Source organism: Saccoglossus kowalevskii, chromosome 16, assembly GCF_978046115.1.
Source record: "Saccoglossus kowalevskii chromosome 16, keSacKowa6.1, whole genome shotgun sequence".
NCBI lineage: Eukaryota > Metazoa > Hemichordata > Enteropneusta > Harrimaniidae > Saccoglossus > Saccoglossus kowalevskii.
This window is the reverse complement of record NC_140656.1, coordinates 17,577,885-17,604,520: the sequence shown is the minus strand read 5'-3', so window position 1 is coordinate 17,604,520 and position 26,636 is coordinate 17,577,885. Positions and strand designations below refer to the sequence as shown.

Here is a 26,636-nt window from a genome sequence, read left to right as displayed (position 1 = left end):
TTGTGGGTGTTGTTTCTAAACTATGGGTACGATGGTCATTTTGGTAACTTGGTGTTTTTGAAACTTCATATTTGTAATTCTAACTTTCCCGTATCTCTTGTACAACTTGAATAATGAGAACAAATTTTTGTTATTAGTATCAATTATAGAAAAGAAAATGAGAAAATGAATGAGAAAATTTGTTTTCATCACTAGAGGGTGCTCACACCAGTAATTTGTCTAAAAATTTACAAGCCCGGTTTATGTTTTCAATATTTGATTTACTATTAATCGTTTCACTATTTTTCATTCAATCAGTGTCACTGCAGTGACTTTCATTCAAGTAAGAAAAATCTGATTCATAGTCCTGCTCTGAAAAGTTTGGGTCAAATAGAACTCCCGCATAGTGTGAGAGTTCAATGAACTCACGCATAGTGTGAGAGTTCATTGAAATCACACATAGTGCGAGAGTTCATTGAAATCACGCATAGTGCAAGAGTTCACTGAAATCACACATAGTATGAGAGTATGCTAAATCACGCATTATTCATGGTTGTTGTTGTTTATACCTGTTTTACATGATGCATGTGTCAAACCAGTCACATCAGACCTCTAGGTACATAATTTTGACAACAATCATACATCTGCAGAAATTTTGTGAATTTTGTAAAAAGTAATATTTTATTTATTATTTTAAAAAAATCGACATGACCACAGGCTAGTAACTTTTCACCAGCCCGACCGAATAGTTGCCCATGCCGGACAAACGGGAAAGCAATAATTTCAAACGCTTCTCACACCAATACAAATTCAACCCACTAGAGGGTGACATTTTCATGACAGCCAACAAAACAAAATAACCTGGCATGTCAGAAATCTTATATATCTTAGCAACGTTGATTTGAATGTGAATGAATCTGTAAAGAACAAGGAAATGATTGAAAATGCTGAAAATGAGGAGGAAAATGAAAATTAATTTTAAAACTAGATGCTAAACTGAGTGAAAGAATGGTGGATAAAACTTGTTGATAACATGGATACACATTTCAATTGACTCAATTCAGTCACTATCCAACCAATAATTTGAAGGTAAAGTTTTACATTGATGACAAAATTTGATTAAAATACAGCAGTTATATATCGGTAACATAGGGGAATTTTTGAACATACCTGTTATAGACAAAAATTACATGTTAGACATTTACTATGGATGCTTTTAATAAAGCCATTTTATTCTAGTATAAAGCAAATTCAGCAGCTCCAACTTCCATATCATGAAAAAGCTTCTATTAGTGCTATGGAATTGTTTTTTTTTCTGTTAAGGTTAAATAAATATTGTACATGCAAATGAAATGCATGACTAAACATATATTGAAAACCATATAGTACAATCCCGGCACTCAAATCACCTCCCAGGTGGGTACACTCCCATAGTTGAAATGTATACAGGGTTGCGCAGTTGTTTTTACCCTTATTTTCAGTGATGAGCTGATTTTTTTGATGCCCAATTATAAACTTGTTTTGCCAAAATTTTACCAAAAATAATAGGTTATATGCAATTACTTTCTTTTTTGGTGGGAAAAAGTGACCAGAGTTTTTGCTTTGTACTATAGAGAAGTAGCTGTTGTTGCATTTTAGGTATGTCAGACAGGCCTGGATTCAACTCTATGGCATTCATTACAAATTAAAATTGTTATTTATTTAACAGACACTGTTGACTTCCCATTTCTGATGAGATATTCTCTGATGAATCTACACTCTGAACAGCTTTGATTGAAATGAATGATCTGTAACAACGTTCCTTGAATCTTTGCAAAAGATGATAATATTTGATTGTTAGCTTAACTTTGCTTAATCTTTAAAATTATTATAGCAGCATTCTATGAGCACTTTTAATGTCTAGAAAGAAATGGAAGTTAAAATTATATTAGCGTATTTAGTTACATTTATATGTAAAATGAGAAATGGATAAGATACAACAGATATGTGACAACATCCCTCCATAATCTGAGAAACATTGAATAAGTATAGTACAGTCAAAGCATGATTTAACACCTAACTAGTTGCTAAGCTTGCTTTCAAAACTTCTGCATACTGTATAATACTTTATTTTAGCTGGAATAAATTTTCGCTGAAAAGAATTTTGGGGTGTTTTGTATAGAATTTATTTTCACTGATTTTTGACCAGTTGAATGTAAAATATAGGGTATATTCGCTGGATTTTATTTTCACTGAATCATTTCTTCAGCGAAAATTAATTCCAAGTGAAAATAAAGTATTTTACAGTATCTGAATTGTGTAGAGTAATCTTTCTATTTATATGTATCCTATTAGTAACATAGGTAAACACTGCAAAGAATAAGTTGAACAAAATGATGATGATGATACTCATTATAAGTATCTGAATGGAACAGCAAAGCCAGCTTTTAAGAAGTTAAGTTATGCCTTGACTGTACTGTACTTTTATTTGATCTAAAGACAATTTCCAATTTTTTGTGTGGTACACTGGATCAATCCATCAACTAAGAGGTATAGAAAAACTTCGCCTGTAGCTGTAAACATCCCGGAAATTTGTATTCAAGCTGTTGTCAACTTACGCCTGAGGGGATCCACCCACACCGAAGCCAACAAGCGAGCGGAGAAACAACAGCCAGTAGATAACTGGAGAGAAAGCACTGAGAAGTCCAAAGTAGAAAACCCACAGAGAACTCATTATAAGTCCCTAAGAAAACAAAACTGGAAATTAGAATCGTGAGATGGGGAAGAGATTGTGATTTCAAACAAGCTAAAAAAGACTTATATTAAAGGGGCGATGGTTGTCACGCAGCATGTGTTTCAAGTAGACAAATGCATCGTCTATGTCGCTACGAGTCCCATGTCGCGGCATGACGATGACCACCACCCTTTAATTATCAATATCATATTAATCCTTTGAACACTATTCGTCACCCTGTCATATTGATGCAATATTTTGACACATTTTTAGGTATTTTTCTTTGATTTCTTTGTCAAACCAAAAAGACACAATGCTAAAAAAGTATGAAAACAATTACCGGTAGGCAGGTTTCTTTTGTGAAAATTACAAAAACTAGTATTTGAAAGTTCAAAAGTGACAATATACTGGTATTTGAGAGTGAAAGAACAACACCTGAAAAAAAAACACATCTCTTTGTTTTTAAATATAAATATGTGTTACTTGAAACCTAAAGAAATGAGAAAAACTGTTCAGTTGCCAAAAAGTGTCCTGTTTACACATATTTTGAGTTAACAATGCATATGGTTTACACATTTTCTGTTAAAAGCATTTTGTTCGCACATTTTACTTACACAAGTTTTGTTCACACATGTTTCAGGTTGAAGTGCTTGGTCCACAAATTTTCTGTAAAAGGTGTCTCGTTTACAGAATGTTTCTGGTTAACAAAGTATTCAGTTTACATATTTCTTGTTACAAAATGTTCACATTACACATATATGTTTCAGCTCAACAAATTGTTTTATTTTGATTTACACATGTTATTGAACAGCTTCCTGCTTAATGTTGAAAAAACAACTGCTTCACGTACATTACAAGGTGAACACTACATGTAAGTGAAACTGAAATGCATGGCTACACATATATTAAAAATCATATACTACAATCCCACTACTCCTATAGTTGAAGTGTATACAGGGATGCGCTGTTGTTTTTACACCAATTTTTACAGTTGAGCCGATCTTTTGACCTCCAATTTTATGATTTCCCACCATTCCCACAAAAAAACAACACTATTGTACTTTACAAAGCATTTATGATAATATGCGATGACAGCAATACCCTTATATTTCATGACAATTTAAATATGGTAATGTTATTTTAAATAGAGTAATTTATAACTTCTACGTCAATTACATTATTTCGAGAAGTATATTTGATTATTACAAAAGTTTGTTATCAGATGACAATATTTGATGGTTTTAGAACCCACCTAACACATTATAGTATGACCTCTGAAGGTCACACATCCTGGTACTTGTATGACCTCTGGAGGTCACACATCCTGGTAGTTGTATGACCTCTGGAGATCACACATCCTGGTACTTGTATGACCTCTGAAGGTCACACATCCTGGTAGTTGTATGACATCTGGAGGTCACACATCCTGGTACTTGTTTTTCTGAAGGTCACACATCCTGGTAGTTGTATGACCTCTGAAGGTCACACATCCTGGTATTTGTATGAGGCCTTACTAGCCAATTTTGGCTAAAATAGCGCTCCACTGAACTTGGTACTTCTTTTTACAGTTTAAGTTGCTTATTAATCACATTTTTTAGTGAAATATTGTTTAGTGAGTGAAATATTAATGTCATACATAATTCAATCTTTTGGAACAAACTTACACACAATAACGATAATAAAATTTGAGTTTGAAATTTCTCGCGTAATTTCAGGTTACAACTAGCTCAAAATCACAGACAGATCACTTTCCAAACCAGGAACTAGCAGCGTAAGCTGATTGCGGATTTATGCAATTTTGGGGCCAGTTTATTTCAAAAATATTTCTAATTTCTTTTAGTATTATTTTGTAAAGAAATCACTGAAATTATTTATGATATCCGTAAAATACGTGCCGGTTGACGATTGTCTTTGAAACGTTCAAAATTTCGAACAAACTCCCAGCACACCTTGCACGATATGCGTCACGTCGGTGCTCAAAGGATGCTGACCTGCTGACCTCTTTGTACCTTTATGATCTCTGAGTGTCAAAAAAAAAGATTTAAAAAAAAAAAAAAAATTATGCAGAAATCAGGCTGGTATATACAATAGCTCTGGATATCTGTCAATGATAATCCGATGAGACCTAACAATCCAATTATAAATAAATAAAAAAACTAAAATGTGACAGAAATTAAACAATTGTTTAGGTGCTGGTAACATTATTTAACATCTCTTTGTAACAAATTACTGGTAATATTTACTAAAAACAATAATGCGATTCAAGAACTTACATGTCATGTATAAAAAAAAAGTGTTTCAACAACCATTAATGCTGTTATTGCAATGTCTACACAACAGCCTCTTTTTATTGACTATTTGTAAAGACACACCGCACACAGAAGATATAAATTGAATTACATTTAATAAAAAGGCACATACAAAATCAACACATACAAACCAAAAAACTTACTAATTATGCAATAATAAAAAACAGTTAACTCTACAAAAAACAAAAAATCATATTTCTAATAAAACTATAAATTGGGCAAGGGGTCCCTTCAGTCTAACTTACCAGGCCAAGGGCATAAGTGAGATCAACGTCAAGGCCACGAAGTGACCTTGTAGCTGAAGGTCACTATGCTGCCCAGGGGATGAAGGTCACCGTGCCACCAAGGTCGTGCGTGACCGTGAAGGTGACCGATCAAGTGAGGGGTAGCCTGGAGAGTGGCTACTGAGAAACTGAATGGGGGGCAGGATGAAATCCCTGGCCCAGTAAGTCAGAATGAAGGGGCCAAAAGGCGGAAGATGGGGATGGTGGTGGGATTGACGATAATGCACTGTGCACTGTAGCGTGATAAAAAAAACAACTGAATGAATGAGTGGTAACAAAGAGACAAAAGAAATTTAGGTGACGCTAAGTGTCGTGTGCAAGTGAGAACTGATTGGCTGCCAAATTAAATTAAGCGCTTAATTAAACAGGGTTGCAAAGACTATCTAAGGGGTGCTAAGCAAATCCTCCTAGCAGTGAGCTAAGTGTCCCTACAAAATATATCTGTGACAACACAGATCTCACTTTGTAAAGACACACCGCACACAGAAGATATAAATTGAATTACATTTAATAAAAAGGCACATACAAAATCAACACATACAAACCAAAAAACTTACTAATTATGCAATAATAAAAAACAGTTAACTCTACAAAAAACAAAAAATCATATTTCTAATAAAACTATAAATTGGGCAAGGGGTCCCTTCAGTCTAACTTACCAGGCCAAGGGCATAAGTGAGATCAACGTCAAGGCCACGAAGTGACCTTGTAGCTGAAGGTCACTATGCTGCCCAGGGGATGAAGGTCACCGTGCCACCAAGGTCGTGCGTGACCGTGAAGGTGACCGATCAAGTGAGGGGTAGCCTGGAGAGTGGCTACTGAGAAACTGAATGGGGGGCAGGATGAAATCCCTGGCCCAGACTGAGGGAATGGCAAGTATGTCATGACTGAAGTGACCCCCATGAAATAAGGATTGGGTAGAGGGTTGAGTTAGTTGATGGAAGGATGCTCTGGCCCAAGGGGCATATGAAATATGCGCGGCTTGGGAAGCAGGATCCTGGGTGACATGTGCGCATGTGCGACCCAGGTGGATATGGCAGGGTACTCCAGCCCAAGGGGCAAATGAAATATGCACGGCTTGGGGAGTAGGCACCAGGGTTCCATATGAGCGTGCATAACCCATATGGAAATTAGTATATGGCAGGATGCTCCAGCCCAAGGGGCATATGAAATATGCGCGGCTTGGGGAGCAGGATCCTGGGTGACGTGTGTGCATGTGCATGCCAGGTGTATATGGTAGGTTACTCCAGCCCAAGGGGCATATGAAATATGCACGGCTTGGGGAGTAAGCTTGAGGTTACATTGAACAAGTACGACCCAGGTGGTGATGAGTAATGCTAGGGTGCTCCAGCCCAAGGGGCATATGATATATGCACGGCTTGGGGAGCGGGGTCCTGGGTGACATGTGCGCATGAACGACCCAGGTGGATGTGGTTAGATGTAGGAATGACAAAAAGAAGCAATTACAAAAAAGCGAACAGACTGGAAATTACAAATTGACTCCTCCGATACCCTGTAAATGTCGGATGCTGTACATGATGCAATAGTATAGTTCTGAAAACTGCAGATATTGGATGCGGTAACATGATGCAATAGGAAGGTTCCGACAGATGCTGAACAAGAGGAAATAGAAAAGTACTGAATACTGTAAATATTGGATGCTGTAAATGAAGAAATAGAAAAGTACTGAATACTGTAAATGTCGGATGCTGTACATGATTTAATAACAATGTTCTGAATACTGTGAATATTGGATGCAGTGAAAGTTCTTAATACTGTAAATGTCAGATGCTATTTACGATGTTGCCATTTTTTGAAAGGCATGTTGTAGAAGACTCTCTGGTGTTCTGATGTAGGTGCGATAACAGTTGCTGGACCATCTGCCTAATGTTTGGATGAGGTGATCAGGAACGTGAGCACTTGCTGCGGTGGTAGCTGCTCCGATGCGGAAGGAGTGTCCTGCAAACAAATGCGGTTGTAGTCCAATCCTTGCGAGCAATATACGAAGAGACTCTGTGAAGATACGACGATTAAGGGGTGTTCGTTCGGGAAGCAGAAACAGTGGTTCGGTTGCAAGGGGAAACATCTTATGCCGCACGGATAAAAATTGCTGCAGTATTGTAACTGGACAAAAAGGCGTGCCTGTTGGGAAAAGCCGCAAGTCGAAACCTTTCCGGAATTGATCTGTTTTGGATGCCTTGATATGAATAGTTATATGGGCTGCATGATCTGGTACACTGATATCAGCCAAGCATAAATTGTACTGCATATTGAAAGTTGAAGTGGGGCAAGTAAACTCGCTGCAGCGGAGGAAACCATAAAAGGCTAACAAAAATACTGATTCCAGCATGAGATCGAAATAGGGACCAAATACCCCCTGACGGAGTAGGTTGCACAAACGTTGTAGTATATCTACCGTTATGGGCAAACGTGGTCGGGTTTCAGTTCCTTGGAGACGTAGAATTCCCCGGAGTACATAATTAAGGCGAAGAGGTGACTGACCTTGTAGAGTAAGCAGTGGATTAGGGTAGCCACCTAATATGTAGTAATTCCGTATGCCTGCCAGATATACCTTAATAGTGGTGTATTTAAGATGCAAGTTCGTAGCGCAATGCGTCACAAAATATATCAGGATGTCTTCTGAGATACGGGGATGCGAAGTTGACTGCCCTGGGATTTCTGACAAAGCTGTGAAACGTAACCATGCGCGTACTCCTGTTGAATATGATCCAATTGTACGTGCACTGAGAGCCGCTCTTTGGAAGGTGACCAGCGCTTGGTTCAGCTGAACATTACTTCGGAGGGAATCAGGCACGGGGATTTGTCTGCGAGTGGAGCCACTTCCCGAAAACGTTGTATCTGGAAACGAGACAAAGAATCAGCAATTGTGTTAAGCTTCCCAGGGATATGTTGAGCTTGAAACATGAAACTGTGGGATGCTGCCATGATTACTAGTCGTCGCATTAGCTTCATAATGACAGGTGACTTAGAGCGGCCTTTATTGATAATGTGAACGGTCGCCATGTTGTCACAATTGAACATAATTCGCCTGCGTCCCCAAAAATGACCCCATAACACTGATGCTACCACGATTGGGTACAGTTCTTGGAATGCGATGGACAGTGCTGGATCAGAGTCAAGGGTAAGTCCGTGCTGCCAGCGTTCGTTAAACCAATGACCGCGAAAATAGCCGCCATGCCCTATGCCGCTGGCATCTGTGAATAGCTGCATATCCGACGCTAGGGTTGTTTCGGCCTCCAGAAACATAGAAACACCATTCCAATTAGAGAGGAGTTGGTGCCACATCAGCAGGTCTTGTTTACTTTCTTGCGATAATGTCACATGGTAGTTTAAACTCTTCACTCCCTTGGAAATTTCAATTAAGCGTGAAATAAATGTCCGGCCTGGAGTGACCACCCTGCATGCGAAATTCAGGTGTCCCAGGAGGCTTAGTAATTCTCGCTTTGTGCAGGATTTACGGGCAAGGAATGAAGCAACCAAACTAAGCATCCTATTAAGTTTATTCTCTGGTAGGCGTGCCTCCATAGCAAGAGTATCAAGTTCAATCCCCAGATATTCTAAACATGTGGTTGGACCCACTGTTTTATGTGGTGCCAAAGGGATATTTAGGCGACGGAACAACAGAGTCAGTAGAGCCATTGTACGATCGGCATCAAATGATGGTGGGTCAACTGTTAGAAAATCATCCAGTAAATGAAAGATAGTGCTAATGCCATATATGTGGTGAGCAATCCAGGAGACAGCAGTAGACAGGTGGTCAAAGATCTTTGGACTAGAGCGTGACCCGAATGCCAGGCGAACAAAGAAGTAAAATTGACTATCCCACTGGATACCATACAGATGCCATAAAGAAGGATGAATTGGGATTAGTTTAAAAGCATCAGTGATGTCGGTTTTGCACAACAATGCGCCTCTACCCATGGTCTGAATGGCTAAAATTGCATCATCAATTTTCACGTAAGAGAGTGAAAACTGTACTTTGTCGATTAGGTCATTTATACTGGGAGTATCTGCATTATCATGGGGTGATGATAAGTCCACGATTAAACGTTTCTTGTCAGAGTATTTCTTTTCTGCCACGCCAATTGGACTACAACGGTAATTGGCAAAGGGTGGTGAAGAAAAGGGGCCAATCAAATATCCTTTTTTGACTTCTGATGCAATTTTTTCTGTAACAACTTCTGGTTGTTTGCGAGCAGATAGCAAATTACGGCAAATTAAGGTAGATAAAGGTGGGTTATTAATCCCAGTGTCAAAGCCTTCCTGTAAGCCTGAAATGAGGTAGTTCACAAATGCTGAGTCTGGATGGGTGGATAACTGCTGACTAAGAATATCAATGTTAATTGGAGTGGAGGCTTTCTTAGGAAGTCAGGCTCTGCTTTGCTGACCTTTAGGAGCACATTTCCCTTGACTAAAATTGTGTTCAGATGAATGGCAATTATGGCATAAATGAGAAAAGACACAATTGCTCTTTTTGCAGCCGAAAGGTGCATTAAAGTTGTTGCAAATTCCTTTCCTTGGTAGAAAACACGTTTTCGGCCAGATCTGTCATGGGATGCCGAGGCTGATGTATTACCAGGGGTATATAAATTAGGCTTCCTGGTGGTTGAGGCAAGCTGAGTGCACACCTCGGTTGCATGAGCGACACTACTGCACAGATTGCATGTATTTGCACGAAGCCCTGAGAATATAGAACAGTATAGCGTTGTATCTCGACTATTGTAGCATATGTGCAGCGGAAAGGTCACATAACTTGTTATATGGCTAGCTAAAATAAACTGCTCCATATTGGAAATCTGATTGTTGACTATCAAACATGCAATGTACATGTACAAACTACTGGGTAAATTAAAACTACAGGTACTTTATACTGGAGAGCACCAGCTGCACTTTTGCCCTTTTGTTTTTTAATTTTAGTATGTAATACTGAGACAGAATCACCTTTGAGGTGGCAAATAAAAAATACATACTGTAAAATACTTTATTTTTGCTTGGAATTAAATTTCATTGAAGGAATGATTCAGTGAAAATAAAATCCAGTAAATATACCTTTTTCCCCCCCATATTTTACATTCAACTCGTCAAAAATCAGGGAAAATAAATTCTATACAAGACACTAGAAAAAAATTTTCAGCAAAAATTGATTCCAGCTAAAATAATGTATTTTACAGTAGTATGTCTATTATTCACATTTAGACAGCTGTTTTTTTTTTTATTTGCTTAAGAGTACAATATGAATCAAAAAAGTTGAAAAAAAAATACAAAAATTAAATATAATTATTGCAGATCTATAAAAAAATTTTAAAGCAAAAAACAGCATTACAAATGTTAATTGCAATAATTATATCATTATAGACATGACTTATTTTTTTGAAATCATTACCATTTTTTAATTAGTTACTAAAAAAACTGAATATGAATATTAACAAGTGTTGGTGAAAAAATTCACTTCAGTATCAAATTACTCAATCAATTTCAGTTAATCAATTAAAAATTAATTAACATATATTTTATATCCACTAATTTTTGTTAATGTCTTTACATATTTTACGTTAAAACTAAGACGCATGGGGTAAATCTAGTAACAATTCTGAATTTTCCACAAAGGTGTTATTTCCCAATAGTACTGATTGAAAAAAAATTAGAATATGCATATGCAAATCAGTTCACTCACTGTGAATCAAGTTAGGTACTAAACCTGTATAAAAGGTCACTGAGTTCAAGCATGGGAAGATGCAGTATTTTCTCAACAAATTTTTGAGAGTGAAAAGAAACTACCGGTAACACAATTCCTAAAACAACTGGATGATGGGAAAGAATTAGTAAACATGTGAATAACGCATTTCAAATGGCTAACACCTATTAAAAAAAAACCATGCGTTGGCCATATTGAATCAAATGACAAAAACAAGTTGGGAAAAGATGTACCTCTTGATATTCTGTACTAAGATTAAACAGAAAAGATTGTATTCAAAAGAAACAGGCATTGAACCCATAAAAAAGAAAATGGCCACCAGTTGGCCATATATCATTTGATGACGAGAACCTGTAACCCAATATGTATAATATCACACTAGCTTTGATCAAAATCTTCCAAGTCATCTCCAAGAAACAGCTCTGGACAAGTTTCAAGTATGGCTGCCTGTTGAATATGATCAGTCCATGAGTGTCTGAGATATGACCCTGGACAAACTGACTTACTCGGATCCTAATCTCTTAAAGTCAGACCCCAACCTGAGTGACCCGATTTGTAACAAAATCTATATCATAAATAATAAATAATATGATTATAATAATAAACAAATAATACGCAAATTTTAATAGTCAAAAAGTGAAATGCAGCTCATATGCATTGTCCATGGTCTAAAGAATGGATCGTTATCAACTCTGGATAACAAAGTTTCAAATTAAGCTGCAAAGGAGAAGAAAATTAGTTGAAACAATTAATCCACAAAAAGGATACTGAAACAGAAAAAAAAATATAATAACAATTCAATCCAGGACAGTTATATTCCTCTGTAGCAGCAGATTAATCACTCCTGAAAACTAATTTATTTCTAAATTTCCACTTTCAGCAAAAAACTTGATTTTTCTTACCACGCGGCGGCCATATTTGTCGCAAATTGATCCCCATATTGTTGAGCTCATGAACATGCCGATAAAAACTACTGTTGTGATGAGAGCTTCTTGCCAACTTTTCAATTTCCATATGCAATGTAGCTCAGGTGAGAGAATACTGAGTATCATCATCTCCATGGCATCAGCCATCTATGAGAAATAATTTAAAACAAATTATTACACAAAAAAATGAAATTAGCTAAACACCATTACCATTTGACTTGCTACAAAGTTTCACTGACTCATTATATTCATGATTCTTTGTTTCTCGCAAAATTTATATTATATATATGTACTATTTTTGAGACGTAATCAAAGATACAGCAGATATCATGTAAACGATGCATCAACCGATTTCAGAGTTGTGTAATATGCAAATGAGCAAGCGATTCACTTTTCGGTTCTATAGCAACCATTACAAAAATGATAAGTGTGGACGTTCTTTAGTTATATGGACTCTGTATGCATGCCAATAACCGCTATAGTCATCAGTGCTACATGTTGGGAGATGAGAATATTGCAGATGGCAAGCTAACGAGTTCTCACATTAACTGTTGTTGTTTTGACATTCCATGTGTTAATTATTATTACAAATTTGTTATGGGAAGCAGAAACGATCACTGTTGGGTTTATCAAATATGATTCAAAGCAAGCAAATATGGAAATAGTATATAAATGTATGCAAACAAAACAAAACAAATCTGGATTGATTATATATGAATTTTACCGGTGTCTACAATTATGCTTTAATAACAGATTATAATTATTATTAAAGTGACAATAGTTGTGATTTTCAAAATTTTCTGTTTAAAAATCAAAATATCATTTTAGACACAATTACATGGGTAAATCCTACACAAGGTAAACATCACATAAAATGCGACGTAAAAACTAAGGGTCAAGCAGTCACCACTTCATTGAAATTGATCCTATGGTGGGGACAAAAAAAAATTATGACACACTATCATGGCCAACTTATTTCTTTTGCAAAGGATTTAATGTACAATGTCACATTTTGGCGATGACCATTATAAATTGGCTAATGACACAGAAAATGTTTTATTTAAAATAAAAATCAGAGAAAAAAATCGATAGTTACAGCTAATGCTGCTTTAAAGAGGCACTTCAGTTAAGCCTAATCTCACAACAAATTTACTTTCTGGATTAAAATTACAATGGATAACAAAAGATTAACTTTGTAAACAACAGTGTCCCATGATTCTTTGGTGCAATCCCTGGGCTTGGAAAGTTCCCCTTTAATAAACAAGATAATTACCCAGCATAATCCTGCAAGCAGTGATAGTTTAATCTGAAACTTTCCAAATCCAATTGCTTCCACTGCATCCTCCACAGTAAATGTATCTGGGAGAAAACAAAATTTAACAATTAATATCGCAAATTCGTGAATAAGAATGAGTTCATTCTCTATGTTAAAACACGTTTGTGTTGACATGTACATTTTTTTCATATTATGAAAAAAAAATTAAATTAAATTAGGGACATTCAAATTGGTTTCAGAATAATGCAAACACATGAGATTCTAGTAATTATTTACAGATGTTCAGAATGAAACAAACATCACTATACAGGGAGCAGAAATAGAAATGCACAAATACACAATCATTTGTACATCTAAAATGCATAATATTTAGAGTTTGTTTGCCGTTCATATACCTTTACATCTAATGGTACATGAAATGCCTTCAAATATTAAGTTTTTACTAGCTTGGTCACTGTTCACACCTCTGACGGGTTAAAGGTGAAAGGTTACATATAATTTTTAAGAAATAAATCACATGACCATGTTTATTGGTTTATTATGTACAATCATTAGCTTGTGTGTCCTGACACAATAAAATTGCAATTTTTGTGTGAGTTACAGTGACGTTTTTTTTGAGAAACTTGTCCTATTTTTTCAAAAATCGCTATTTTTAGAACCATTCCATAGAACACAATAATAATAAAAAATTGCATTTTTCAACACTTTTCAAAACCCAGATTTTTGAAATAAATCAGGACAACAATAAGTAACCCATCATTTCCAATATATGTTACCAGCCTACCATTTGAGATATGGCATAATATCCCTGCCATAGGAAACTATGTGGTTCTTGTCTTATTTATTCCAGAGCATCTTTACCAAACGCTCAATTTAAAAACTGGCTAATAAAAATTAGATAATCAATAAGTTTTTTAAAATTAAACTAATCACATCTGTGAATTACCCCAGAACATCTACATGCATGTATATTGTACCAAATTTTAATGCAATGTGATGTGATGTAACAAGTAATCAATATGCTCAAATTTCAAACCAAAACTAATCAGGTTTGACTTTAGACATGTGATTATTATGCAAATTAGGTAATTAATATGCATGGATTTCAATTCAAAACTACCGGTAATCATGGCTGTGCATTATTTCGGGGCATGTATGAACCAAGTTTTATGATTGTCATTGTTTACAATGTCATGATTAATTAAAATGGTGGAAAAGCTGAAAACTATTATGCAAATTAGGTAATAATTATTATTATTTGGTATTAATTATAATTATTTAAACCTAACTAGTTGTCACATTATCTTATATTTTCAACATACAAAATAAAAAATAAATAATTACTTATCATTAATTAATTATTCACTTCCTAAAACATTATTTTTAACATTATCGCAGGAAATATCAAATGATGTCAATCAATATGAAGGTGAAATGAAAATATGGTTACTATGGATACGGCAACAGATGCACCAATACAATACATTTAAATCAGAACAATTAAACAAAAACAGCTATTATTAATATTAAAATGTGTATCATTGAACTTTGACCTAAGGGATAACAAATTGGTTGATGAATTATTATGAGGGATCAAGGACCTGGCAGTTCTGAATACAGTTGTAATATTAAATATAATTTGATTCCACTAAGTTTTTTTGAAGAAAATTATAGAGATCAGCCCAGATCAAGATTGTTAGTGAAATAAAAATAGTCAACTGCAAATAGTCAAATTTTAATAAATTCAAAATAGGTCAGACAGTATTATAATGGCAACCATATTCTAGATGCAATACGGTAAACGGCAATGTTATACATTTAATTCTTTTGAAATTTTTGATTTCATCTCGTCAAAACATCAATCCTAGACTTTTAATCCATAGAATCATAATTTGTCAAATAAGCTTCATAACCAGTGTAAGCTGATGGTAGATCTCGCCGCACTTCTATGCGTGAGTTTTATACAGGGTGTGGATATATATAATTCTATACAGCTGTCACAACATAACAGCATTTCCACTCACTACCAGCAGAACTGAATGTCAGATAAAAAAAAAAAATGATATACAATGTATCTGATAAAATATTGCAAAATTGCCATTGTTATGGATATATTGTCATCATAATATTTAGTTTTTAGTCATCCTTTATGTAAATTATATACATGATACATAAATACAGAATCTCTTATTTATAAATCTATTGTTGTAATTATTAAAAAAAAAAAAATTTTTTTTGCTCAATAATCAAATAAAAAATGCTGCATGAAAATTACTCTCAAACCATATGGATTACTGAAATAACCCAGACCTTAACCCTTATCCTGCTAGACCTATGTATTTTTGCATTGATTTGAACAGAAATGCAAATGCTTTAAATGCGGATAATAAAAGTACAGTTAACGCCATGCAGTGAGTATTGATTTTTTTTTTATACACACGAACGGTCTACTAACACGACGCAGGGCAATGACCACTCTCCTATAATTATTATTTACCAGAATATTAATATTGTGATACTACTTTTGGCTCGTCTCTACTGTTCTAACTATCCAGTAACCTTTGATGACCAACAGTTTTTGTTCAGTATTATTACTATGATAGTAATCTTTTTGCATTCCAAACAGTACCAGTTTACTAGGTTCTTTGCTCATAGCAATAAACGATTACTAGGAAAAAACTGTGGAGAGTGCAACTTTCACTATTTAAAAATGAGACATTTTTTTTTGAGAAGCAACACCCTGAAATCAAAACAGTGATAAAAATGAGTTAAAAAGGTGGTTTGTATTTGAAAGCAGCGTGTACTAGTAAGTCACTTTGATATGTACAGGAATAGGATGCAATTTCTATAGGTCCTTCGCACAGTGCCTTTCTATAGGAAAGGAGTAACGTTACACGCGTACGATGTTGACAACACACAACTGGCAATGCAGCTGCAGAAAAACCTAAAACTTCCTAAATTTACAGTATTAAAGTACAGAAACTTGGATACTAATGTAGTTAACTGTGTCTTGACTCTAGTAATTAATCCTTGCAGACTCGAAAATCAAGGGCCGTTAAGTACTGTTAGCATTTTCGTAGTCGTTTATAAGATTTAACTATCAGTAAATATGGACATTTTTTTTACATTTTATTTATATAGTAATATGCAAATTCAAACTATATAATTGGTCTGTCAAGGATTTTTATAAACAAGGAAAAAGGTGTGCAGCGCCCTCATGCCATGGTCATGCGCCACCTTACCCTGGGGAGCAGATTCTCTGGCAACCATAAAATTCCAGGAATCACATGTGGCCACAGTCTTCAACTGTGACCTGTCTGATAGTAAATTTGGCCCTAAGGAAGCCATAGAAAGCTCCATTTTAACTTAGAATTATCCAAAAATCCACACCCTGGTAGGGAGAACCCTATCTCACCCACTTGGTAGCTCCGCTGAATTGCAGTGCTCCCTCTTGCAGTTTTTTTCTAGAAAAATCCCTGGGTCTATGATGCATGTCTGGTGCACAACAGTAATTTTATTGTGGTATAACTATTCACAATTTAAAATACTTTTTAGATAGCATGATATTTTGGCTAATTAGCAAATCTGTCTGTCATTCTACAATTCTAGGTGATTTCAAATAAAATAAATTCTCACAATTAGACTTTAGCTAAATTAAGATTCTGCCAAATTCACTAAAATTGCATGTGGCTTTACAACATACACTGTATATTACACTTACTTAGGTACCCACATGAATATACTGCGAGCATGTCTTTTTTGCGAGCATGTTTATTAGCGAATTTAGCAAGAGACTAATTCGCTAATTTAAGATGTCGCTAATGACTCATTATAAATTCAAAATGGCGGCCAAACAACGTCTTTTTCTCCACACACACACTTTGAAAACAACACAGAAAACGTAATAATCTGGAGCGCTTCCTTATTACACTTAACAGTTTTTCTTCGTTTTTATGGAGGTGATAACTGCGCATTTGTTTTAGCAGGCGACAAACAAGTATTGTGAAAACAGGAAATCAACAAAACAGGGGAGATTCGCTAAATCAACATTTCGTTATTACGTCATTTTACCAAAATTCACTAAAATAGTATGTCGCTTTTTCAACATGTTTTACAATATATAACCACAGTCTCTATCACCAGTATAGCGGCACTGAAGTCAAAATTTACACTACTGAGCATGTTACTGCACATATGTATGCAATGCATTGTGGGAAAGAACTTCCCATTGAATAGACAACTATGATCACCCTGGAAACTGTTGAGATGTGAAAAATTAATTTCATCATTTAAACAAGCACAAAACATTTCATTTTATTTTTCAAGAAATTATCAGGTAGAGGTTATGATATTTTATTTTTTTGTTTTTTAACCCATACAATATAAGCATGAAGAATATGACATATATTCTTCAATTTGACTTGAACCTCTGTAGTCAAAAAAATATAACAAAAAAAAAATATGAAAAAAATTTGGAATCAACAATTTTGCTATACATTTATGTTTTTTAGAAAACTTGTATCATATTAAAATAATTGTATAATTCTTTCAGTTTATATATACAATGTATTTGTAACCTATTTATATTAGACTATACAGTACCCTCAGATGTTACATGCATAGTCATAAAGTTATTATTATTAAGTAAACACATATTTCCATTGGCTTTTGAATTATTTAAATAAATTGTGATATCATATATATATATATATATATATATATATATATATATATATGATACAAAACTTCAAATGCTCTCAATTTTGTTTTAAATAGTATTTTAATAATGCAGACTGTTCATTGTTTTTGATGACGAATACCAATCAGTCAATTAACATTAAAAAAACACAGCTCATAATGGCAGACCATGGAACGCGTGACACGTAACACAGTTGAATATTTTAATAAACTCCAGAGACACGAATTGTTTAAACAAATTGCGCATATACCAATGTTTTACATAATCCAATAACGGCAAATTCTGTGCCATAAACTGGACGTGCTCGTCAGCGGATTGTGTGTAGGAATGAGGTCGATGTTTGCAATCTAGTAAAAATCTCCGAACGTTGTGCGATGCACACCTCTTTTTGACAGATAGTGCCCGGGTCCCATCAAAAGGTCGCGGCGTGTCCGCTCTCTGGTCACTGCCACCTAGCTCCATACGCCCATAATCCTAACGCATAGACCTGCAGGTAAACACGATGAATTCAACGGCAAAGTCAGTTTAATCTGGGAACTGTGCAAGCTGTTAGAGTAATAAACAACACATGATTACCTTCGTCCAACGTTTCAACGACTCGCTTCCGGATTTCCTCGTCTCTGCTACTGTCGCCGATTTCGACATGGTCATCACCTCCCAAGTGTTCGTAAGGGCTAACTTCCTCGTCGCGAAACCGTCTGAATTTCACAAACCTGTTGAGAAATACGTCCATGGTGTGTCAATATGGCACAGCGGCAAAAACAAATCACAATTTGGGACTGCAAGATCATTGATCGGCGAATTGATATACCATCAGCAGCCAGATCAGTCTATACAATACATTGAACGAAATAATATTTGCATATTTAAATTTCGTGCCACCATTTTGCACGCTGGGTGGCGCTTTTCACAAGTTACGCATTATGCTGCATGATGTCCGTCCGCATTCCGGATTTTAGCAAAATCTTCAAAATGCTTGCAATTCCGGTGTTGCATATAACGCATTGATGATACGGAAATAAATGTGGCTAAACCACTGGGCTGTTTTTTTTTTTAAATTCTATTTCAGTTGAAAGGTTATTAAAGGGCGGGGGGTCATCGCGCAAAGCATGTTCGAACTTCATGTAAACACAACACAGCACAACTAATAACACAACTAATTCATATAACAAGATAACACAACTAATTCATATGGTAAAAAGCTTATTGATCTTTGTTTGTCAACTGATATGAAAATAGTGAATGGAAGAAAAATAGGAGATTTATATGGGAATTTCACTTGCCATGCATACAATGGCTCCAGTCTGGTTGATTATGTAATCGCACAAACAAACCTGTTTCCTAAAATCCAGTACCTGAGAGTGCATTCAATGACCCATTTGTCTGATCATTGTCCATTGTCATTTTCACTGACAGTGAAGGATAAAATCAATAATGTTGATTTAAACACAGGGTTAAAACCATTTCAAGACAAATATATGTGGGACTCATCCTCAACTGAAAAATATAAAACAGCTCTACAAAATCTATCTATCAGCTCAAGAATAACCCAATACTTGCACATGAATTACATGACGGATGATATTGATGATGCTGTCTTGGGGTTGAATGAGATTATTTACAGTGCAGCTAACCTATCATTAAAAACGGGTCCCAATAATAAGAAAAATATGAAAAAAATTAAAAAAAGGTCAGAAAATAAAAAGTGGTATGACAAGTCATGTTATATTTTAAGACGTGAAGTTATTGGTATGGGTAAGCTTCTAACTAAGTACCCCAGGGAACCCTATGTTAGAAATAGATATTTCCAGTTGAAGAAAGATTATAAAAAATTAGTTAAACGCAAAAAAGGGATTATAAAGAGGAACTTCTAAATAAAATTATAGAAGTAGAGAAAAATGATCTTGAGGAATTTTGGAATACAATCAAGGAGTTAAAAACTAATAGTGCATTACCCTCCAATAGTGATATCAGTAATAGTATTTGTGTAGAAGAATGGGTGAAACATTTCTCAAATCAAAATGTTAAGTACTGCAATGACAGCTCATTAGATACAGAAATAAATGAGTTGGAAAATAATGCAACTGTCAATGAATTAAATAATAATATTAGTACAGGTGAAATTATTAAGGCTATTAAACAGCTTAAAAAGAAAAAATCCGCTGGTAAAGATAAAATCATAAATGAAATGATTATTTATGGTCAATCAGTTCTGTTAGAGCCAATTAAAAAATTGTTCAATGATATTTTTAATGCAAACAAGTTTCCGGATAGTTGGTATACTAGTACCATTAAGCCTATTTTTAAATCGGGTGATAAAAATAACCCAAATAATTATAGAGGGATAGCTCTTTCGAGCTGTTTAGCAAAATTATTTACATCTGTACTAAACAAACGTTTACATAAATATGTGGAGGCAAACAATATTCTGAGCCCTTGTCAAACTGGATTTAGACCTGGGTACAGAACAACTGATAACATGTTTATTCTTAAAACTGCCATTGACAAATATATCAACAATACTGAGAATAAAAAAAAGGGTGGTAAACTATTTGTTGGTTTTGTAGATCTTAAAAAAGCCTTTGATGTATGGCATAAAGGGTTTTATTATAAAATGCTGAAAAACAATATCAATGGTAAATTATATAATGTAATTAAAAATATGTATGAAGATGTCAACTATGACATAAAACTAAATAATGGTATTACCGAACAGTTTAAATCACTCAGAGGTGTCAGACAAGGTTGTAACATTAGCCCCATATTGTTCAATCTTTTCTTAAATGATTTCCCAGATAAATTGGATGAGACATGTCAGCCTGTTAAAATTGGAAAATCGTCAATAAGTAGCCTACTTTATGCAGATGACTTAGTATTACTCTCTGAAACAGAGGAAGGGTTACAAAATTGTTTTACTAAGCTACATTCCTATTGCACTGATTGGAATTTGGAAGTAAACACTTCCAAAACCAAAGTAATCGTCTTTAACAAAAATGGCAGGTTGCTCAATCATAAATACAATTTTTATTATAATAATATAGAAATTGATATTGTGAGTAGTTATAAATATTTAGGTATGGAGTTTAAGCCAAATGGAAAGTTTGATTTGGCAAAAGAAAATTTATATAAAAAGGCAGTCAAAGCATTTTCTTTATTAAAAAATCTCTTAGTGGGTCTACCAAAATTAATATAAAAACTTGGCTGAATGTCTTTGATCATGTTATTAGACCTATATTAACATATGGCTGTGAGATTTGGGGGATAGAAAAGTATACAGACAAAACAGTCATCGACAAAATTAACATAAAATTGTGCAAACTACTCCTCCAAGTTAACCAGTCTGCAACAAATTTGGCTGTAAGAGGAGAGCTGGGTAGACATCCACTGTCAGTATTTATTAATAAAATGATTATAAAATACTGGCATAGATCATGCACTGTGAAAGAAAACACTCTAATTCACGAGGCAATGTCTTACAATATCGACAACAAAACAAAGTGGGCAACAACAATCAGTCAAATAACTGGTGTTGATAATATTAATGATTAATGAAGGGAGTTTTAGAAAAAATAGAAGATGATTATTCAAAAAAGTGGAAGAGTGACATTAATTTAGAAAAATCTGATTCAGGAGAGCTCAACAAACTTCGCACCTACAGGAAGTTTAAAACAAACTTCAAAATGGAAAAGTATTTGATGGATGTGAATAATTCAAATATAGAAAATATATTTGTAAATTAAGAATTAGTGACCATCAGCTTATGATTGAGAAAGGAAGGTATACTAGACCAAAAACCAAACTGGAACACAGAATCTACACAAGATGTGACAATGACTCAGTTGAGGATGAGTACCATTACATTATGGACTGCCCACAGCACAATAAAATGAGGCAGATACTTTTTACAGACTTACATAAGGATAATCCTAATTTTACTTCAATGGATCATCCCGATAAATTTATTTACATTATGACAAACTGCCACATTAAGCTTGGTATGTTTATAATGCAAACAGGTGTGTATTAATAAAATACCTGATTCTGCACTACCTTGTAATTGCCTTTTAATTAATCTGTTATTGTAATTTTTTGATTATCCTTTTTACTTTTTTTTTATTTCACTTGACTATGTTCATCTTCTATAGAAAGAATAATGTCAATAAAGTTATCTTATCTTATCTGTAAACAAACGTATTTAAACGCGCTGTGTACGTTGCTGTGAGTCCCATATCGAACAGGACGGGACGTGATTCCTATCGCATATTAAATTTGTTATATATAATTAACTATAGTGAAACGATAAAATGTCATCACATTAAAATTTCAGTTAATTTCAAAATTAAAGCGCGGTAGTCGTCGCACAGCGCGTGTTCGAATTTCGTGTAAATAAACAATGTATTTTACACGCGTTGTATACGTCGCTATGAGTCCCATATCGAACAGGACGCGGCACGACGACTACCGCCCTTTAAAAGGCGGATGTCGTCGCGCAGAACGTGTTCGATTTTCATGAGGACAAACATTGTATTTCACATGCGTTATATCACAGGGAGCCCAGGAACTATAATCAACTGTAATACGCAGTCTCTATGAGCGGGGGGGGGGGGTATCGACTGGTATCCAGTGTAAGAAATAGAAATAGTCTATTTCTTACACAAGATACCAGCCGATACCCCCCCCCCCCCGCTCATAGAGACTGCGTATTACAGTTGATTATAGTTCCTGGGCTCCCTGTGGTTATATGCGTCTTTATGAATCCCATATCGAACAGGATGCGGCGCAACGACCACCGCCCTTTGGGGGAAAATGTGGTACTTCTTTATCATCGTGGTCGTCGCTTTCGTGGTCCATACATTCGACAACCACCACGATGACTGGCCGGCACACCTCCCATACTCACGGTTCTTGGGCTACGCCCACCAGGAACTCACTGGACTTTGAGGAATCCACCATGTTTGAAAGCAGTTGGCACTTGGCGACTTCCTTGAATGTCACAGAAACGCAGATAATTCAAATATTGCAACGACTGACGTGTGTGACATCAATCTCCGTCGAACAGCCTCTGAAATAACAACAACAAACAACACAATGATTTGGAGAACTGAAACCATTACATGAATTACAGCTCCGTTTTTTAGTTTTAATGTTTTTAAAGGGCGGTGGTCGTCGCGCAGCGTGTGATCGAATTTCATGTAAACAAACAATATATTTTACGAGACCCATATCGAACAGGACGCGGCGCGACTACCACCAACCTTTTAGATATATCATTGAGAGATCGGAACACATCCAAAAACGTGAAATCTCTTCTTCATTTTAAAATTTCAACATCCAATCGATGGATTTGATAGAAAAAGTCCGACACTAAATTGATATTAAACCAGATCTAAATTGCTGGCAGGATATATTTTCTGTTGCGTCAAGTGTCCTATGAACATGGTGGAGTAATGGCACGTAATTTAGGTTCTTGAAAAAGGAAATTATGTTTTCTGAAACACATTTTCAACTGAAAAGTTCCATCAAGTTGATAGTGCGTCATCACGTGACGCAACTGAGAACTCTTAAAATGTTATGTCAACGATTCATAAATTCCTGCTTATGCCATTTATCTATGAACCCGGGAGGGGCGCCCCGCAATATGATTAAAATAAGATCCTGGTTTGGGCTTTATTTTTTCTCATTGTTTAAAATATGTTACTAATTATTTATTTTCATCATACACTTTTTTTTTACTTCATTTTATTTTATTTTTTTAGAAGTTTTGGTAATCGCGAAAGCCCACAAAATAAGATGTACGTAATAACAATAAAAACAATAATAAAAATATATAGTAAAAATAAAATAAAATATATAATACACCAGATTTTAATCAAAATAAGGTGCTCCGCAGCCCGTTGAAAACTGGATTCAAAAAGACCGACGTTGCGGGCGCTTTTTGACTAGAAAAAAAATGCGTTTTTCGCCGAAGAAAAGTGTCTAAGGTTTGCTATCAGGTCTCCAGCCAGCGAATTGACGTTCATGAGAAAGTATGTGAAATGAAGTAAAATACACTTAGATACCTCGTTATCGACTATATACTTTGTACAACCTTATTTTTGAAACCGTCGAGAAATGCTCAAAACCCAATGACTCTAACCATGGATGTACTAGACGTCTCTAGTACGTCCATGCTCTAACTATGTTAACTAACAAATTTATTATACGGGTAATTAAAGGGGCGGTAGTCCTCGTGACGCGCATGTGCGGCATTAGTGTTGATAAACATTGATTTCCCCCACAATCCAATGCGCTCTGCTAGTGGAAATCACATGTACGAGTTTTGACCTGGGCGTTGCGTGAACTAATTACCGCCGGTGACCCTTCGAAACCTTCCAATCACTAATTTAGAAATTACCTAATTAAAGCTTGGTAACGTATCAGTTTCTACTCGTTGTTCTGAGCAACATTCAAAGTCGCCATCTTCGCTCATATATGAGACCCATATCTAGCGCATGCGTGGCGCGACGACCACCGCCTTTTAATGCTGCTGTATTATTGGAGCGTTTCGCCGAGCGTGTTCTCGTCATGTACCGATTTTCCATCACTAGGTGGCAGCATCGTTCGCAATACAACCTGGGACACAAAAGGTGGTGAAGTCTCCTGGTACGCATGACTAAAATATTCAAATTCATTAAATGATTTTACTCCACTGCTCATATGATATCTAACAAAGTCAATCAAAGTGACTATAAAAATGTCATAATAAACTTGATAGGATTAAGCAATCTGACTTGTATGGCGTGAATTTTATTTTATTTTTACTAGATATTTTTTATTATTTTGTAATTGTTTTTATTATTATTACCGTGATACATTTTATTTTGTATTACTTTAACTATTGTGGGTTTCTTGGTTATCAAAACTCTTAAACAATAGCAAGCAAATAAATGATAAATTAAAATAAAGTAAAAAAGTAAAACAAACAAACAAACCCAAACGACGATCATATTCTTAATCAGATTGAGGATACAAATCCATGTGAACAGTGGCCCAGTTTCTAGTGTAAATTCTTGTTTTGCGATATCAATTTGAAAACTAGAGAATGAAAGAAAATTGTACATATCATTTTTTTTTCACATTACGACAAAGAAAAAATAATGTGTTCCCAATTTCTCCATGTTTTTACATTATATAGTCATTGTGCACATTCTTCCTATTACAGTTAATTATTCCCCAAATCCTTCAAACAATCCTTTTTAATAACATTCAACCAGAGAGTAACTCCATATCCTAACCAATACACGTTGGTTCATTGACCCTAAATGAGAGATCCGTGTTTGTTGTCATGACGACTTGGATTCTGATGAAATGTTTTGATACGAATCCCGTCGCACAGTGGTAGATACATGAACATTCAAATGACTCGTAAATGCAATGACTTTTTCGTCAAGCAGCGCCCTCTAGCTACACAGGAATTATGTGACATGGAAATGGCGTAGAGGGACATGAAATGGAATTTAATTTACAACTGACTGTTCTTGGCTGAGTAGCTGTCCTTTCTGATTCCCCAGTATAAGGCCTCCGAAGTATGATTTATATACATACTATTAATTCCAGCCCCCCTAAAAATGTTTCCGGGAATACCTTTCAGAAATAAAGGCCGTCTCTTAATGCTATGTTTTCCCCATGAAAATTGTTCCGTCTTGGTTATTTCGTACTCTACACGAAGCCAGATTATACTTTCACTATGTAATTATGTTTCACCCGGAACCATTGAAAACAATTTGAAAGTATAATGACTGTAGACAGGAAACTGTCAAAGCCAATTATATGTGATCATAAGACGGCATTTGTAGTCAGGGTTATCTCGTTGAGTCAATCTGATGAAAGCGATATTGCACCCAATGACGTCATGCGGGGAGCGCGTTAAGTCATGCGCGAAGAACCAATCAACAAATCGTATAATGTAGTTGGCACGAGGCTTCCATGGACATATTGGATATGGACCCATGGCGACCGCCTGTGTTGCGTGACAGACTCGGACGCGGATTCTGTTTTTAAATTAGAAACACAGAGCTTAGGACCGGCCCAGTCGTGACAATTGTATTGATTTATATGACAACTGCTTTTACGAATGAAACTGTAAAATATCTGGTCCTGACGCAAAAATACCTCGTGTTAATTTCGCGTCTGACCTAGATTTTTTTTAAAAGAAGAAATTTAAAAAGAAAGAATAGAAAACGCATCTACTGTTCTTGATATTATGTATGATATGTTGTACACTGATTGATGCGTTAGTGACAAGCGATGAATTAGGTGAAAGAGTTTTGTTTTAACATTATTGAAATATATTGATTTACATTCTAGACCAATTGTATGATATTCAAATTCAACGTCAGTTCATGCCGTGATCCATATATCACGTTATTCAATACTGATTTGCATAAATTTGCCTTTCATCCAATCACAGTGATACATTTGCGACGAACAAGTATAATATATATACTATTCGATAATAAATAATGGGCACTATTTTTCCACCTGCAGAGGTTACATACCTTGGTCACATAAATCAACGTATTAAAGACTAGATACACTATTTGATAGCCAATGCCAAGACACGTGACTCGCTCCGCCCGCGCTCATGATCTCGGCGGCCATGATTTACGTCTAAGGTCCATTAACTATTATTGGTTTTGCATCATATCCGGTTTCAGCTTGAGACTAAAACGAAGTAGAGTCCGGGGAATTAATA

At 35.4% G+C, this 26,636-nt stretch overlaps 2 protein-coding genes across 2 annotated transcripts in view; both read right to left on the bottom strand.

Annotated features, from left to right (window-relative positions):
* The window catches only part of LOC100375275 (synaptic vesicle 2-related protein-like), a 31,093-nt gene extending 12,370 nt beyond the window's left edge, over positions 1-18,723 (bottom strand). The window contains exons 1-3 of the mRNA XM_006817850.3: positions 18,479-18,723; positions 13,201-13,286; positions 11,904-12,074 (exon numbers count right to left, since the gene is read on the bottom strand). Of these exons, the coding sequence (XP_006817913.2) occupies positions 11,904-12,074; positions 13,201-13,286; positions 18,479-18,635 (414 nt within the window). The 5' untranslated portion in view covers positions 18,636-18,723. The remainder of the gene's footprint in view (positions 1-11,903; positions 12,075-13,200; positions 13,287-18,478) is intronic.
* On the bottom strand, positions 6,988-9,809 carry LOC146733709 (uncharacterized). Its single transcript, XM_085491139.1, has 2 exons — positions 8,414-9,809; positions 6,988-8,144 (listed from the first exon to the last, which is right to left on the bottom strand). Exons 1-2 carry the CDS (start codon positions 9,225-9,227, stop codon positions 7,081-7,083), a joined length of 1,878 nt encoding a protein of 625 aa, XP_085347265.1. The 5' UTR covers positions 9,228-9,809; the 3' UTR covers positions 6,988-7,080.
* Positions 18,724-26,636: the final 7,913 nt, after the last annotated feature.

What these genes read in the sequence shown, in the direction of transcription:
- LOC146733709 (XM_085491139.1), bottom strand. Translation starts at nt 9,227, where the DNA reads ATGGGTAGAGGCGCATTGTTGTGCAAAACCGACATCACTGATGCTTTT. An exon ending in ACTTACCCTTGACTCTGATC is followed by an intron (nt 8,145 to 8,413) that starts CAGCACTGTCCA and finishes TCTCGTTTCCAG; the next exon opens with ATACAACGTTTTCGGGAAGT.